The 13,732-nt window shown below is 40.0% G+C and overlaps 1 protein-coding gene across 1 annotated transcript in view; it reads right to left on the bottom strand.

Moving 5' to 3' along the window:
• Nucleotides 1-3,052: 3,052 nt before the first annotated feature.
• Nucleotides 3,053-13,732, bottom strand: part of Tnks2 (tankyrase 2) — a 58,186-nt gene continuing 47,506 nt past the window's right edge. The window contains exons 22-27 of the mRNA XM_028773479.1: nucleotides 12,635-12,732; nucleotides 11,438-11,512; nucleotides 9,858-9,963; nucleotides 8,308-8,494; nucleotides 7,277-7,433; nucleotides 3,053-6,498 (exon numbers count right to left, since the gene is read on the bottom strand). Coding sequence (XP_028629312.1) covers nucleotides 6,436-6,498; nucleotides 7,277-7,433; nucleotides 8,308-8,494; nucleotides 9,858-9,963; nucleotides 11,438-11,512; nucleotides 12,635-12,732 — 686 coding nt within the window. The 3' untranslated portion in view covers nucleotides 3,053-6,435. The remainder of the gene's footprint in view (nucleotides 6,499-7,276; nucleotides 7,434-8,307; nucleotides 8,495-9,857; nucleotides 9,964-11,437; nucleotides 11,513-12,634; nucleotides 12,733-13,732) is intronic.

The following is a 13,732-nucleotide window of genomic DNA, read 5'->3' as shown; positions in this document are numbered from 1 at the left end:
TTAAAAAATTTAATATTCACACATGTAATTTGGAGCCAATCCATTCCACTATCCCTTCCTCTTCCAGTGATTCCCCTACTCCCACTCTTCCTTCCCAATTTCATGTACTAATACCCAGAGTTCACTTAGTGCCTAGGCATGGGTCACCTACTGGAGCTTGGAAGAATATTAAAGCTAAAGGAGAAGTATTAACAGGGACTCATCCTTTTTCCCCCAGCTATCATTTGCCCAGATAGGGGAAGGGCTTCATAATCCCCTCTTCCGTTAATCTTGGATTTCTGTTGGTCTGATCTGACGCCAGTTATGTGTGCAACAGCCCTGCCACAACCAGTAAATAGCTTTGCTCTTTAGAATCTTTCACACACCCTCCTTTTCTGTTCATGATCTGAGTCTTGTAGGGTGTAACACAGATACCTATTTTATAGAGTACTCCATTGTCTCTTATGCTCGATATTACTTTTTAAAAAAGATTTATTTTATATGTTATAGAGTACACTGTATCTGTCTTCAGACACACCAAAAGGGTATCGGATACCATTTCAGGTGGTTGTGACCCACCCTGTGGTTGCTGGGAATTGAACTCAGGACCTCTGGAAGAGCAGCCAGTGCTCTTAACCACTGAGCCATCTCTCCAGTTCCCTATATTACTGTATTTTGGTAGTCAACCTCTTAGAGAACTGGTTTACTTCTATCACTAGTCGTAACCTTGATATGTTGTTACTGCTGTAGTGTCTTTAGCTATTGCTCCCTCCATATAATGTTGAGCAGACTTCAGAAGGAATAGGCTGGGAAGATGGCCCAGCAGTGCTTGCTGCACAAACATAAGAACTTGAGTTTAAATCCCCAGCATCTATTTTCAAAGCTCATGGTGCTAAGTAATGTGTAATGAAATAACATATCATTGCATGATCAGGGCTTGACTGTCTCCCTTACTTTTCTCATTCTCAAAGTTGATCAGCTCCCAGCAGTAGCCATGGCCCCCGCCCCACATAACTCCTGGTTATAGTATAGGTTGAGCAGTATCAATTCCTGTTAACAACCTTGAGTTCCTCTTGAGGCTTGTAATGACAATCACCACTGGTAACACTGGGTGCTGTACTCTTCCTACCTTGTGTCAGTGTTTCCCTCCGTTCTGAGGGCAATGAAGGGTTGAACTGCCTTTTAGTTTCTCAGAGCCTTGGTTTTTATGCATACAGTGTATTGTCTGCATGTATGTTGGAATGCCATTTGCTTGGCACAGGTAATCTTAGCATCAAGGAGGCTGAGGTATGATTGAACTTGAGAGCAGCCTGGGTCAAAAGATCCAAAACATGTGATAGGGATGGATGCACATCTGCACGTACACGTGGAAGACAGCAACTCGAGTCAGTTTTTCCCTACCGCCATGTGGATCCCAGAGACCAGCTTTTACTCTCATCCAGATGCTTGCTGGTTCTTAAAACCAGCTGGTTTTCAAAGTACTTCTTTTTGCTTTTGTTTTTTTTTGTTTTTGGTTTTGAGACAGGGTTTCTCTGTGTAGCCCTGGCTGTCCTGGAACTCAGAAATCTGCCTGCCTCTGCCTCCCAAGTGTTTTTATTTTTCAAGACACAGTTTTGTGTGTTTCCTAGAACTTGTTTTGTAGACCAGGCTGGCCTTGAACTCAAAAATCCACCTGCCTCCTGAGTGCTGGAATTAAAGGTGTGCACCACCACACCTGGTTCAAATTACAATTTCTAGTCTGTTGCAGATCAATAATTTTATAAAAGAAATTTAAAAGTCCATTAGTAGACCTCACTTTTGTGCAGAGTGCTCCATGATATATGCTGGCACCCCATTCTGGGGGGCTTCCAGCATATCTGTGTTACGGGAATGGCAACTGTGAGTAAGTACATAAATAGAGAAGACATATAATAATAGAAGATGTAACTACTTCAGGCCACACAACCCTGCCAGCCAGGAAACACAGGGTGTATACAGGGACCTGGGAGATAGTGAAAGGCAGTACTCCCATCCTAACAGTTCTGGTGATAGGGAACTGTAGCAGGATGGGTTCCTGCTGCTGCTACATTATTTGCAATAAACAAGGTGATTGGGGTGGGGCTAACATGGCAGGAATGAAGAAGAGAGAGAGGAGGAGGAGATGTAACAGCCATGGAGAACTTCAGATGCATCAAGAACGGTCCACGGTAACAAATTTTATCTAAGGTTAGGTATTGGGTAACAACTCTAATTGTGTGGGCATCTTGCTAATTGAGCACTTCTTAATATATAAATATTGGATACTACTTAAGCATTAAGAGTCTCATTTCAGCCGGGCGGTGGTGGCGCACGCCTTTAATCCCAGCACTTGGGAGGCAGAGGCAGGCGGATTTCTGAGTTCCAGGCCAGCCTGGTCTTCCAAGTGAGTTCCAGGACAGCCAGGGCTACACAGAGAAACCCTGTCTCGAAAAACCAAAAAATATATAAAAAATAAAGACAGTATGTGAGTATACAAAAAAAAAAAAAAGTCTCATTTCTACTGAGTACCACATGGATGGCGGGATGGTCTGGGCTCAGTCAAACACTGTGCTAAGCAAAGCCACATTGCTGCTGGGATAGACGCCCCATGCTGGGGGCCATTTTAAATGTTACCCTCAACAGGGAACCACTGCAGTCTGGACAGGACAGGAACTGTGGTGACTGTGGTGGTTTGACTAGGAATGGCCCCACAGACTCAAGTGTTTGAATGCCTGGCCCATAGGGAGAAGTACTATTAGCAGGTGTAACCTAGCCAGAGTAGGTGTGGCCTTAAAGGAACTGTGTCACTGTGGAGGCAGGCTTTGATGTCTCATATATGCTCAAGCCATGCCCAGTGGGACAGTCTCTCCTTGCTGCCTACCTACCAAGAGCTCTTAGCTCCTACAGCACGTCTGCCTGCATGTTGCCATGCTTCTCATCATAATGGTAACGGACCTCTGAAACCATTAAGCCAGACCCAATTAAATGTGTTCCTTTATAAAAGTTGCTACGATCATACTGTTTCACCACAGCAATGAAACTCTAAGACAGGAGGTAAAGGCACAGTCAAGAGAACTAATTGTTAAGCGCTTTGGGAAGTTTATTTGCATGTTTTCTTGCCTCAACCTGCAAACAATTGGATCACATCATACGTGGGCATGCACGCTCAGCAAACAGCAAGCAAACACTTCAGTATCATCTTAAAAGAAGCAAGAAGGTAAAGCAGCTTATATAGACTTCAAAAGTGAGACTTAGGGACACTTGTACCATCACTCTCTTCTTATGGAACACTGAGGACTAATTACATACAGGTCATTAGCATATGGAAATATAAAATACACTACTTTTTTTCCTTTTAGAGAAAAAAATACGACTAACTGGGATTTGAAAACTTATCAAGAATGTTTTTATGACATAGAAAACAAAAATATATTTCTCTTTATAAGTTAAGCAGACTGATTTTCATGAATGAATTTTAAGGACTACCAAAGTCATACTGAATGGTGTAAACGCCCAAACATCTTACCATCATCATGAAGCATCTGAGCAAGTATGGCCACAACATTCAACATTTTACATTTATGCTGCACCCTGTCACGATTACAGACTCAACACTACACTGTTCTCTTGCAATTACAATTTACTGTAATCTCAATGAATTACCATGCTACCCAGAAAACAAGTAAACAGTTTATTAAGAATTAAGTGAGGGCATGGAATGTGATACAAGTAGACACTCAGATGGGCAGAACACTACACACACACACACACACACACACAAATTAAATTTCACTTCAAAAAAAAATCACAAGGCAAAAAAAAAGCAATTCCACCATTATAAAGTAAGATATTTCATGCAAAGCACTAAACCACACCCCCCAAATTCCCAATAAACATTGCCATGCCAGCATACTGACCACAGTGGAAACACACGGAAGCAATGGGTTAGGAGGTAACACAGCTTATAACCAGACCATGATTTTACATGAAAAAACAATTCCAGATTCACACACAAGTAACATAGGCCAAGTACGTAAATATAAATCCCATTAATTTCATTACCGTAACTATAAAACCCAGAAGCTTACAGAACTTGAAAATTTTATATAAAATTTGGCATACTCCTTTTATGTTCAAGAAATGATTTTAGGATGATATCTGTAGTTAGCAGAGAGCCGTATAAAAGCATTTCCATGTCAGGATTTGACCTCTTAATCCTTGACCACAATTCACATCTTAGAAACAACTTCAGACATACACCTACCTCTCTTAGCTCATAGGATGGGAAACTTAACTTCCGAGCAACCCTATGTACAAGTTTCTATAAAGGACCAGGTAATTAAGAGACCAAATAAAATGTAAAACAAAGAAAGTGATATAGAGACTGAAGAGGACATCCTCATTTACAAAAACTTAAGTGGATAAAAATCTCTCCTTGATTTCTCCTAGCTCTGCTGAATGTTTTGCTGTGGGTTTCTGCATCTGTTTCTACTAGCTGTTGGGGAAGCCTCTCAGATGACACGCGTGCTAGTCTCCTGCCTAGCTCGCTCTTCAGATTTCTCATGCAGCTCTTTCCTTAGTGCTTCCACCTCAGATGATAAAGATTTCAACTCCGACAGCAAGTAAACGCGGGCAGCTTCTCCAAGTTCTTCTCTGGGGTTGAGGGGCCGCACACGAACACAGACAGCCACTACAGCCTCCTCGGCCATCCTGTCTGCTGCAGCCCAGGAAAACACAGGGTACCAACGGCACCCTAAAATCATCGTGCATAAGAAATTCTGTGTACATAACAAGGAAGGAAGAAGAGTACACCATTCAGAGGAATGGATACAAGAAGGCTGCTCTGCCCTCAAGCTTAGAAACTAAACTAGCCCTGCAAATATCCTTGGAAATGAGATATTCCAGGCTGTGCTCCAGGAATATGACAAGCTGCCCCTTGTTGATCAGAAAACTCAAAATGTGGAGATCAAGGAGTATATCAACTGTCTTTGTTAACTTACCTCAAAAACTATCTGTACATAACATATTCTTCAATTTTCTCTTTTACTGTTTATTTTATCGGATTTGTTCTTTTGATAGTTTCCTACAAAAAAAACAAAAAACAAAAAACAACCCCCCAAAAAAACCCCTACTTCCATGCAGTAAGGCCGGTCTCTCTGCAATGCAAGATGCTAAGTGTAAGGCTTCCATTAGAGATACACTAGAGAATAGTAAAATGGCCTTTCATGGAAAGTAATCTCTTCCACAGCTGCCATACTGAACTTAAGCCTGTGACAATGTTTTTCCAACTGGGCAGAATGCCTTGACAGAAGCAGGAAGCACTGGGCTTGCCCATTCCAGAGGCTACCCACAGACACACTCACATTTATGGTTTTACATTGTGTTTACTAATGATAAATACACTGACTATAAATATAACCATAAGATCAAGAAAAACTTAAAAATAATAATAATAAAAAAAAAATACCTAATCCACTCCGACTTGCTATTTCTCCATTTTAGATTTAAGGTAATTAGATCTGATTGGGAAATTATCCATGATTGCCTTCCCAAGTCTGAAATATACCTTACACTTACAGTTCATGACCAGAGCACTAAGTGTTCAGAAGCTGGGGCTTAGCATCTTCAAAACTTGGAGGGAGCTCTGCTCTGATGTTGAGAACATCAGAGTCCACTCTAAAGCAAGACCCAGAGTTTAAGGCCATTGAAAAGCTTCTCTAGCCACAAGTCCCCCGTCACCTCACACAGAGCTCTCTGGAATGTGTGCCTTGTAGACACAAAGGCATCACCAATTAAATTCCCAGAGTTTTTGTAAAATTCTTAAATGAGAAAGATTTCTATTGATAGAGAAATGCTTCTATCAGCAAATTAAATTTGTTAAGTCAGTATTTCCCCACTCTCTTATTAGCAACCAAGCAGCCTCTGGAATCAAACGTAGCGATCACTCAGGCAATGACAGATGAAACACAGATGAGCAACACATATGAAAATACTCTGTAAACCGCTGCAGCTCTAGAACAGTTTATAGTACAAAGCAATGTAAATAAATATCGGGCTAGTACAAAAGCTCTTATTTACATTTTACAAATGAAATTGTATTCAGTGTAAATGCTGTGTTTTAAAGAACACAGGACTGATTAGTAAAATGAGTTCTGTTGAGGGATTACCATTTCTGTTAGAATCAATGCACAACGTATAAAAGATTCAAGTTAACTGTTTATAATTTAGGACAGACAAACCCAGTTGAACCTGGAATGGCATCTGTTAAAGTGCTGAGAAAAGGAAACACTCAGAAACACTGTACACTGTTAAAGCTTCATCAAGTCACAATATTAGGCTTCTTTCACATTTTATCGTTTTGCCACAGGCCTGTAGTCAGGATGAATTATTTTCCCGCCAAGGAGTGAAACTTAAGAGGCCATCAGCTGCTTCAGGACATTATGTTTGGGGGAACTGGTTTCAGCCATCAACCATACCTTCAGGCCTTACAATCTGGTAAGTAATTAGATATTCAGGGTAAGCCTGGAAAAGAAAAGATTAGTTCAAATGTTGGCAAGTGTGTTTTAGTGCGTGTTAACATGCCCTTGAATAGGCATTCCTTCCCTTGAGCCCTGTATACCTCAGCTACCTGGGGATATTTCTCTAACGCTTCCCTGCTTGACTCCCACCTTCCAGTTCTCTTCAAACTCTAATTAGCAGGTAGGTCTAGGGTGAGATTTAAATACATTTTTGTCTGTTGTCAGTAACCGAGGGAATTCTGCCACCCACTTTGACTTAGAATGCTGATTCACACTAGCTTTTTATTAGGCATTTGTCAATTACTGCAGGAAAAAAATTACACGGCATTGCTATATTTTACAGGGGGGAAAAAAAAAGAGAGGATCCAGTATTGATTAAAAAAATTGAATAGGTTAGAAATATCAATGGTTCTTTTCTAATTTTGAAAACATTCTTTAAGATGCTTTGTTTATTTATTTTTAGTTTATATGCATCAGTGTTCTCTCTACATGCATGTCTGTATGAGGGTGTTGGGCCCCCTGGACCTGGAGTGACAGAGAGCTGTAAGTAGCATGTGGGTGTTGGGAATTTAACCTGGGCAATCGGGAAGAACATCGAGTGCTCTTAACCAATGAGCAGCTCTCCAGCCTGATTCTGAAAATCTTATGATAAACATTTTATTTGTAAACTTTGAATCCTGAAGTTACCCCAACCCCTACCCACCCAAATTCAGTTAAGGCAACACATCCTCTTCATGTAAGAGCCATGTACTGTCAAAGACGAACAAATACAAGTGAATTACCTGTTCTCCTCTGTAAATAACATATTCAGCTAATGCTAGGCCATTTACACTGGGCCGGCCAGTGACCGAGTGATGGCCGGGGGGAGAATGGGCCATTTTCATTGCGCTGAACTGCAGGAAAGACTTTCCTAAGGTCACTCGACAAAAGAGCAGCTGCCTAAAACATGAAAAGGGAAATTTCACCCTGAAAACAGATGACACAGAAACCCAGAACAGCAAAGCTTTATGTTCATAACATATTTCTAGACAACAATTGCTTAGGGGAAGTATAAGAACATTGGTTATTACTAATAATCTCAGCCATAGAAGACAAGTAAAATTTAAGTATTCAATTTATAAAATTTGAAATTCTGTAGCCCCCCAAAAAGTATGGATTTGTGACTCAAAACAGAAATGATAGTAATTCATACCCAAAAGGGCCTTCCTAATATAATACATAAGCCTAAACCTACTGGGAAAATAAAGCCATGAAGAATAAAATGAGTTGGGCATAGTGAATCCTAGAACTCAGGAGGCAACAGAAAGAGGATCACTTCGTGTTGAGGCCAGCTTGTACGACACACTGAGTTCCAAGGCAGCCTAGGATAGTGTGTCTCAACACTGCCCCACACCCCTGCACACCATGCGCGTGCATGGGAGAGACAGACTAAGACAAGACAGGGAGGAGTAGTGCTGGGATTAAAGGAATGTTCCACCATGTCTGGCTCTTTTCTCCTGCTGGAGATAGGGCTTAGGTGTGCTGTCTAGGTTCCCTTCAACTCCTACACATCCCAGCTCTTCTGTCAACATAGCCAGGCAGTAGCTGCACACTATCTTCCTGGCTGTCCTCAGCACTCAAGCTGAATTAAACAAGTGCACAGAGTCATGCTAGTCCATTCAGCTCCTTTGGTAAACATTAGCTTTACTGTATAGAAGACAAAGTTTAATCTGCATCCTTCAAGTTGTCAGGTATGCCTTGCCTTCCACGTTTCGCAAATATGTAATCAGTTCTGATCTAATTATTACGAAGCAAGTAATAAACAATCTCTCACCTGTGACAAATATAACATGATCTGTCTTTGTGAATTGGACATCCAGTACCACCTCCAATTCCATACACATATTGATTGCTTTTGGAAGAATTCTCAGCAAAATAAATTCCAGCTCCAAACATGCCACCTATGTATGCATGCCTTTCATCAAAGCCCTTATGGATAATTGCATTCACAAAAGGAGACCCTGAAATACAAACATGGGCAATAACAATTCAAAAACAAAACTAAAGGTTCTAAGAAGTTAACTTTTCAAGAAAGTAGAATTAAACACAGGACTTTGTGCACACCAGTCAAGCACTGAGCCATACACCCTGTCCCGGATGCTAAATTCTTTGTTTGTTTTTGAGACAGACTCTCTACATAGTCTTGGCTGTCTTGGAACTATGCTAACCAGATAGGCCTGGACCTCACAGAATTACCTCGGGTTTCCTGGATGTTAAAACCTGAACCACAAAAAAAAAAAAAAAAAAAAAAAAAAAAAAAAAAAACCCTGAACCACTGCCAGAATAAACTGTGATATATTGTTTTTAGACAGGGTTCTCTGTGTAGCGCTGGCTGTCCTAGAACTCATAGATCTGCCTGCCTCTGCCTTCTCATCAGTGATGGGATTAAAGGCATCTGCCACCACTGATTGGTTGCCATTTTTTAAATTAAAATAAAATTATGTAATTCTGTATTTTTGTGTGGCATGTGCTCTGTGCAGGTGTCTACAGAGCCAGAAATTACAGGTGGTTTGAACCACTCAATGTGGGTGCTGGAAACCTAACTTGAGTCTTATACAACAGCAGTGTTTGGCTTTGGCTTTTTTTTGCCAAATCAACTCTGCAGACCCTAGCTTACTATTTTTAGAGCTAAGAATGCCTTATGTTAATTAATGATTCCAATAGGGTGGTGGTTCAGACGCCAAAGGATAGACTCAATTAGAAAATAGAAAAACAATAGATTATTTGAAATTATAATGCAAAAATTACTGCATTTCAGAGTCAAACACATAGAAACCCAAGGGCTTCACAGCTCACTGCATACAGTGCCGAAAGACATCAGGTCCTGCACCATGCTTTATCTCTGCACTTTCTCTAGATCGTCAGAAGTGCCCCAGCAGCCTGCCATGCTCGTATCCTTTTCCCTGCACCTCTTCTCTGTCTATCATCTTCTATATCTCTTTCATCATCTGCTATAGAAGATTCCAAGGGCAAATACTGCCCCTCTCCTGCCCTTGCTAAGAGAGGCTTAGCCAAACTGTACTGAACCAGCGTAGGGAGTGTGTGGGGAGTGTGAAATGTGGCACCATTTTAGAACTTCTCTCCTTCCATCATAGATTTTGGAATGGAACTCGGGCCATCAGGTTCATGTGGCAAGGCTTTTACAAACCTGAGCCATTTTACTAGCCACCAACAGGGTAATCTTAATTTATAAAAATGTTCGTTAGAAGGTATATTAAAACCAAAGAAACAGGATAGGAACACAAATGTAAAAGTTACAAAAATGTTATCTTTACTAAGAGGACATAAGCTACACTCTTACAGAGGGCAGTGTGAAAAACCTACCATGAAATAACATCCTTTCATTTGCATGGTTGTGGTTTTCTTCAGAAACTTCTTTTCTCCGGTGTGTATATCTTTCCCACAATTTCTTGTTACAAACCTTCTGAATCTATAAAAACCAGAAAATTTAAATAATACCTTTTATCTTACCAAAACAAAACAAAAAACCACACAACTGAAAAGAGAATCAACTCCCATAGTTGTCCTTAGACCTCCACATATGTGGCTGTGTACATGCAATATGTGTCTACACAAGTTTAGACACATGTAACAATTTTTTTTCAAAGAAAAAAAAAGAAACTACATGTGGCCAAAAGGGGCATGAATACTTGAAAGTTGAGTGAAATACTTCAATTTTAAAATTACTTAAAATAGGAAGTTAAATAAAAGTCACCATTAAGTCATTACTAAAATACCTCAGCCATGCTAAATTTTGTAGAAGCATGCATGAGACAGAGCACAGCACCCTGTTCTCCGGACTACCCAACTCAAAATACCATCAACATGATTTGAAATAATCTCCCACCACAAATTTTTCTTTCCTATTAATCTCTTTCCCTTCCAGTCCCCACTTTTGTCTGGAGAAGACTTAAAGATGACAGCTGGTCATTTGGATATCACTATGGTCAAAATGGACATTTCTAGTGCTAAGTGCTACAGCCCCCTGGTGGTCCCTAAGAGGACGCATGAGAGTTTCGGTTTTAGTATTGGCTCAAATAAACCAAAAAAGAAAAACCTCCACAAAATGACTCAAAATATGGATAACAGATGTAATCAAGAACCATAGTTGGTATAAATGAACTTTTATGTATAAAATACAGCAAAAATAAAGCTATTCTAGTGTGTGCATAAACACACACAATCATTAAATATTGTATTGAAATGAATCCTTTTCATATAGAACATAGAAATTTAGAAATCAGCCTTTTCATTTCATGCTTAAGTGACTCCCCCTTGTCTAAACAATCTGATGGTAGTAGATACAACCACAGCACACTAAGTAAGAAAGATAGTTTCTCTGTGTAGCCCTGGTTGTCCTGGAACTTGCACTATAGACCAGGCTGTCCACAAACCCAGAGATCTGCCTACCTCTGCCTTCCCAGTGTTGTGATTAAAAGGCATGAGCTAACATGTCTAACCTAAAAATAGATGAATCTTTAAAAGGTGGGCATGGTGTCGGGCGTTGGTGGCGCACGCCTTTAATCAGCCAGGGCCACACAGAGAAATCCTGTCTCGAAAAACCAAAAAAAAAAAAAAAAAGAAAAAAAAAGAAAAAGGTGGGCATGGTGGTCCATGTGGTCCATGACTCTGATCACAGCCCCATGGCCTAGGAAGGCTGAGGCAAGAGACTCAAATTCTAGACTAGCCTGTGCAGATAGTGAGATTTTTGCCCCCCCAAAAAAAGTGAACAAAGTTTTTGAGAATTCAAATTGTGGAGGACAGTCTCCCTCCACAGTCCCAGAAGCCTCGTCACAAAGCTATTGTGCTGTACATACATCACTAGGTTCTCATCAACCTTACTTAAGACTTTTTGCTGTGGAAGTAACAGTTTTGGTTGGGAACCCTTCTTTTGGTCATGTTACCTTGAGAATATTGTATCTGTTGAAGATGCCGCCTGCGTGACCTCCGTCTCTGTGCTCTCGAACAGTACTTTGCATCTGATGGAAAGTAATTTAAAACGTACACATTAGTTTTGTCTTTTCTGACTCATGTTTTGTTGTGTTCAATTCATTTGATACTATTTCTGAGAATTCAAGATAGGTTTTACTATTTTTCTTGAAAGGACATAATTCTATAAATTTATGTGTACCATCTTTTTTCTTCTTTTGAGGCAGGGTTTTCTGTGTAGCCCTGACTGACCTGAAACTTGCTCTGTAGACCAGGACGACCCTCAACCCAGAGATCCACCCCCACCTGCCTCTGCCTCCTAAATACTGGGTTTACCATGAGTATATCTAGAGATATTTATAGTTGAAAACATGTTTATACTCAAGTTACACGATGTAAACTAGTAAGAGAATGTAAAATATGTTAAACATAAAAGCAAAACAAGGATTCAGTTGTGCTACCATTAGCCTAATAAACACAACATATATTTTCTTGGGCTTATGAGTTTAAAAGGTAAATCTTACTTAATTTTGTATCTGTGCTTAATTTATACAAGTAAAGCACATGTACATCAAGGTGTGCAGTGTGTACAGCTGGGTGTAATGGTGTACAACCTTTAATAAAAACCACTCAGGCAGAGGCAACTGCATCTCTGAGGTTGAGGCCAACATGGTCTACATAGTGAGTTCCAGGACAGACATGACAACATAGCCAGACCTTGTTTCAATAAAACCACAAGAGGGGGTTGGGGATGGGGGGATTGGGAGAGCACTCTTCAAAGATTTCAGTGTATTGAAGAATTCTTTGGAAAGAAAGTCTGAATAAAATTTCTCATATAAATATTATCTAAATGTTGAGTCCTGCCTGAGATTCTTCATGGTCTAGTTGCCTTCAGAGGGAGTGAACACTAGCACATTTTCAAATGTCAGCAACCTTCTTTCCAACAGAATTCTGGTTCAATATGAACTGAAATAGCAATATAAATTATCTAAATAAGGTTAGCTGAGAGCTGCATTATAAATACTTTCAAAGTTTCAAAGGTGGTGAAAAGACATTTTAAAAAGCAAAATGCGTGTCCAAATAGATCTGCAAAATTCTAGGAAACAGCAACTAAGTCAATAACACGGTAGTTAGATCCGTCTTATCCATTTATTTAAGTGTGATGAACATACCTCTTCTTCCACAGACTGAAATTCTTTATCATCAGGAGACAGATCTATGAGAATTGTTCCACTACCAGAGTTGTTTAGAGTTAAATATGGATTAAGACCTATGAAATAAAATTTGCAAGTAAAAACACTGCCAATAAATCAGCACCAAGCCAAAATAATCAGACAATCTATCTGATACTATCAGTTCCCCAAAATCTTAATGCAAAAGTGTAGACTGTCCAGGCACACACATCACCCATCTTTCCTCAGTATTATGCAGGACTCAAGCTTCATGTGGACTGCACCAGCTTTTCCTATCAATGCCCCTTCTCTATCAGGATCAAACCCATGATATTCAGATTACTAGTGTGTGTGTATGTGCCTGTGTACACAGAAGCCAGAAGGTATCTTCAGTTCCCTCAGAGTTGAGTTAGAGGCAATCACCTAGCTTTTAATTGTTATATGGGTTCTGATATATGAACTCTGGTTCTCGTAATTGTGTAACAAGTACTCATAAACACTAAATCATTTGCCCTCTGTACACAAATCTTTAAGATCCTTTAAGGGAAAAAACCAAAAACGAAAACCCACCAAAACCAACAACATATTTATCTATTTACTTATGAGTACAGTATAGCTGTCCTCAGACACACAGAAGAGGGCATCAGATCCATTACAATGGTTGTGAGCCACTATGTGGTTGCTGGGAATTGAACTCAGGACCTCTGGAAGAACACTCAAGTGCTCTTAACCACGGAGCCATCTCTCCAGCCCAAGATTCATTTTATTTTATGTATATTTTTGCTTGCATGTTTCTGTGTGCACCATGTGAATCCCTTCAGAGGCCATCAAAGGACATCCTGAAACTGTCATGTGGGTACAGAGACCCTAACCAAGGTCTTCTATTGTTCCAAAGTATCTGACACTCTTGTCTGACTTTCTCCAGTATTGAATGCAGGTGGTGGTGCTCACTCATACACAAAATAAAAATTCTGAACCCTATTCTTGGCCAGTACACATATCCCCCATACCCTGAAAACTCACTTCATTTTACAAATAGAATTTTTTCCAATTCCACTTCCATACCTCCTATTTTAAGATATTAAAAAAAAAAACTTT

Source organism: Grammomys surdaster, unplaced genomic scaffold, assembly GCF_004785775.1.
Source record: "Grammomys surdaster isolate TR1022 unplaced genomic scaffold, NIH_TR_1.0 229, whole genome shotgun sequence".
Classification (NCBI taxonomy): Eukaryota; Metazoa; Chordata; class Mammalia; order Rodentia; family Muridae; genus Grammomys; species Grammomys surdaster.
This window is presented reverse-complemented; position numbering and strand designations above follow the sequence as displayed.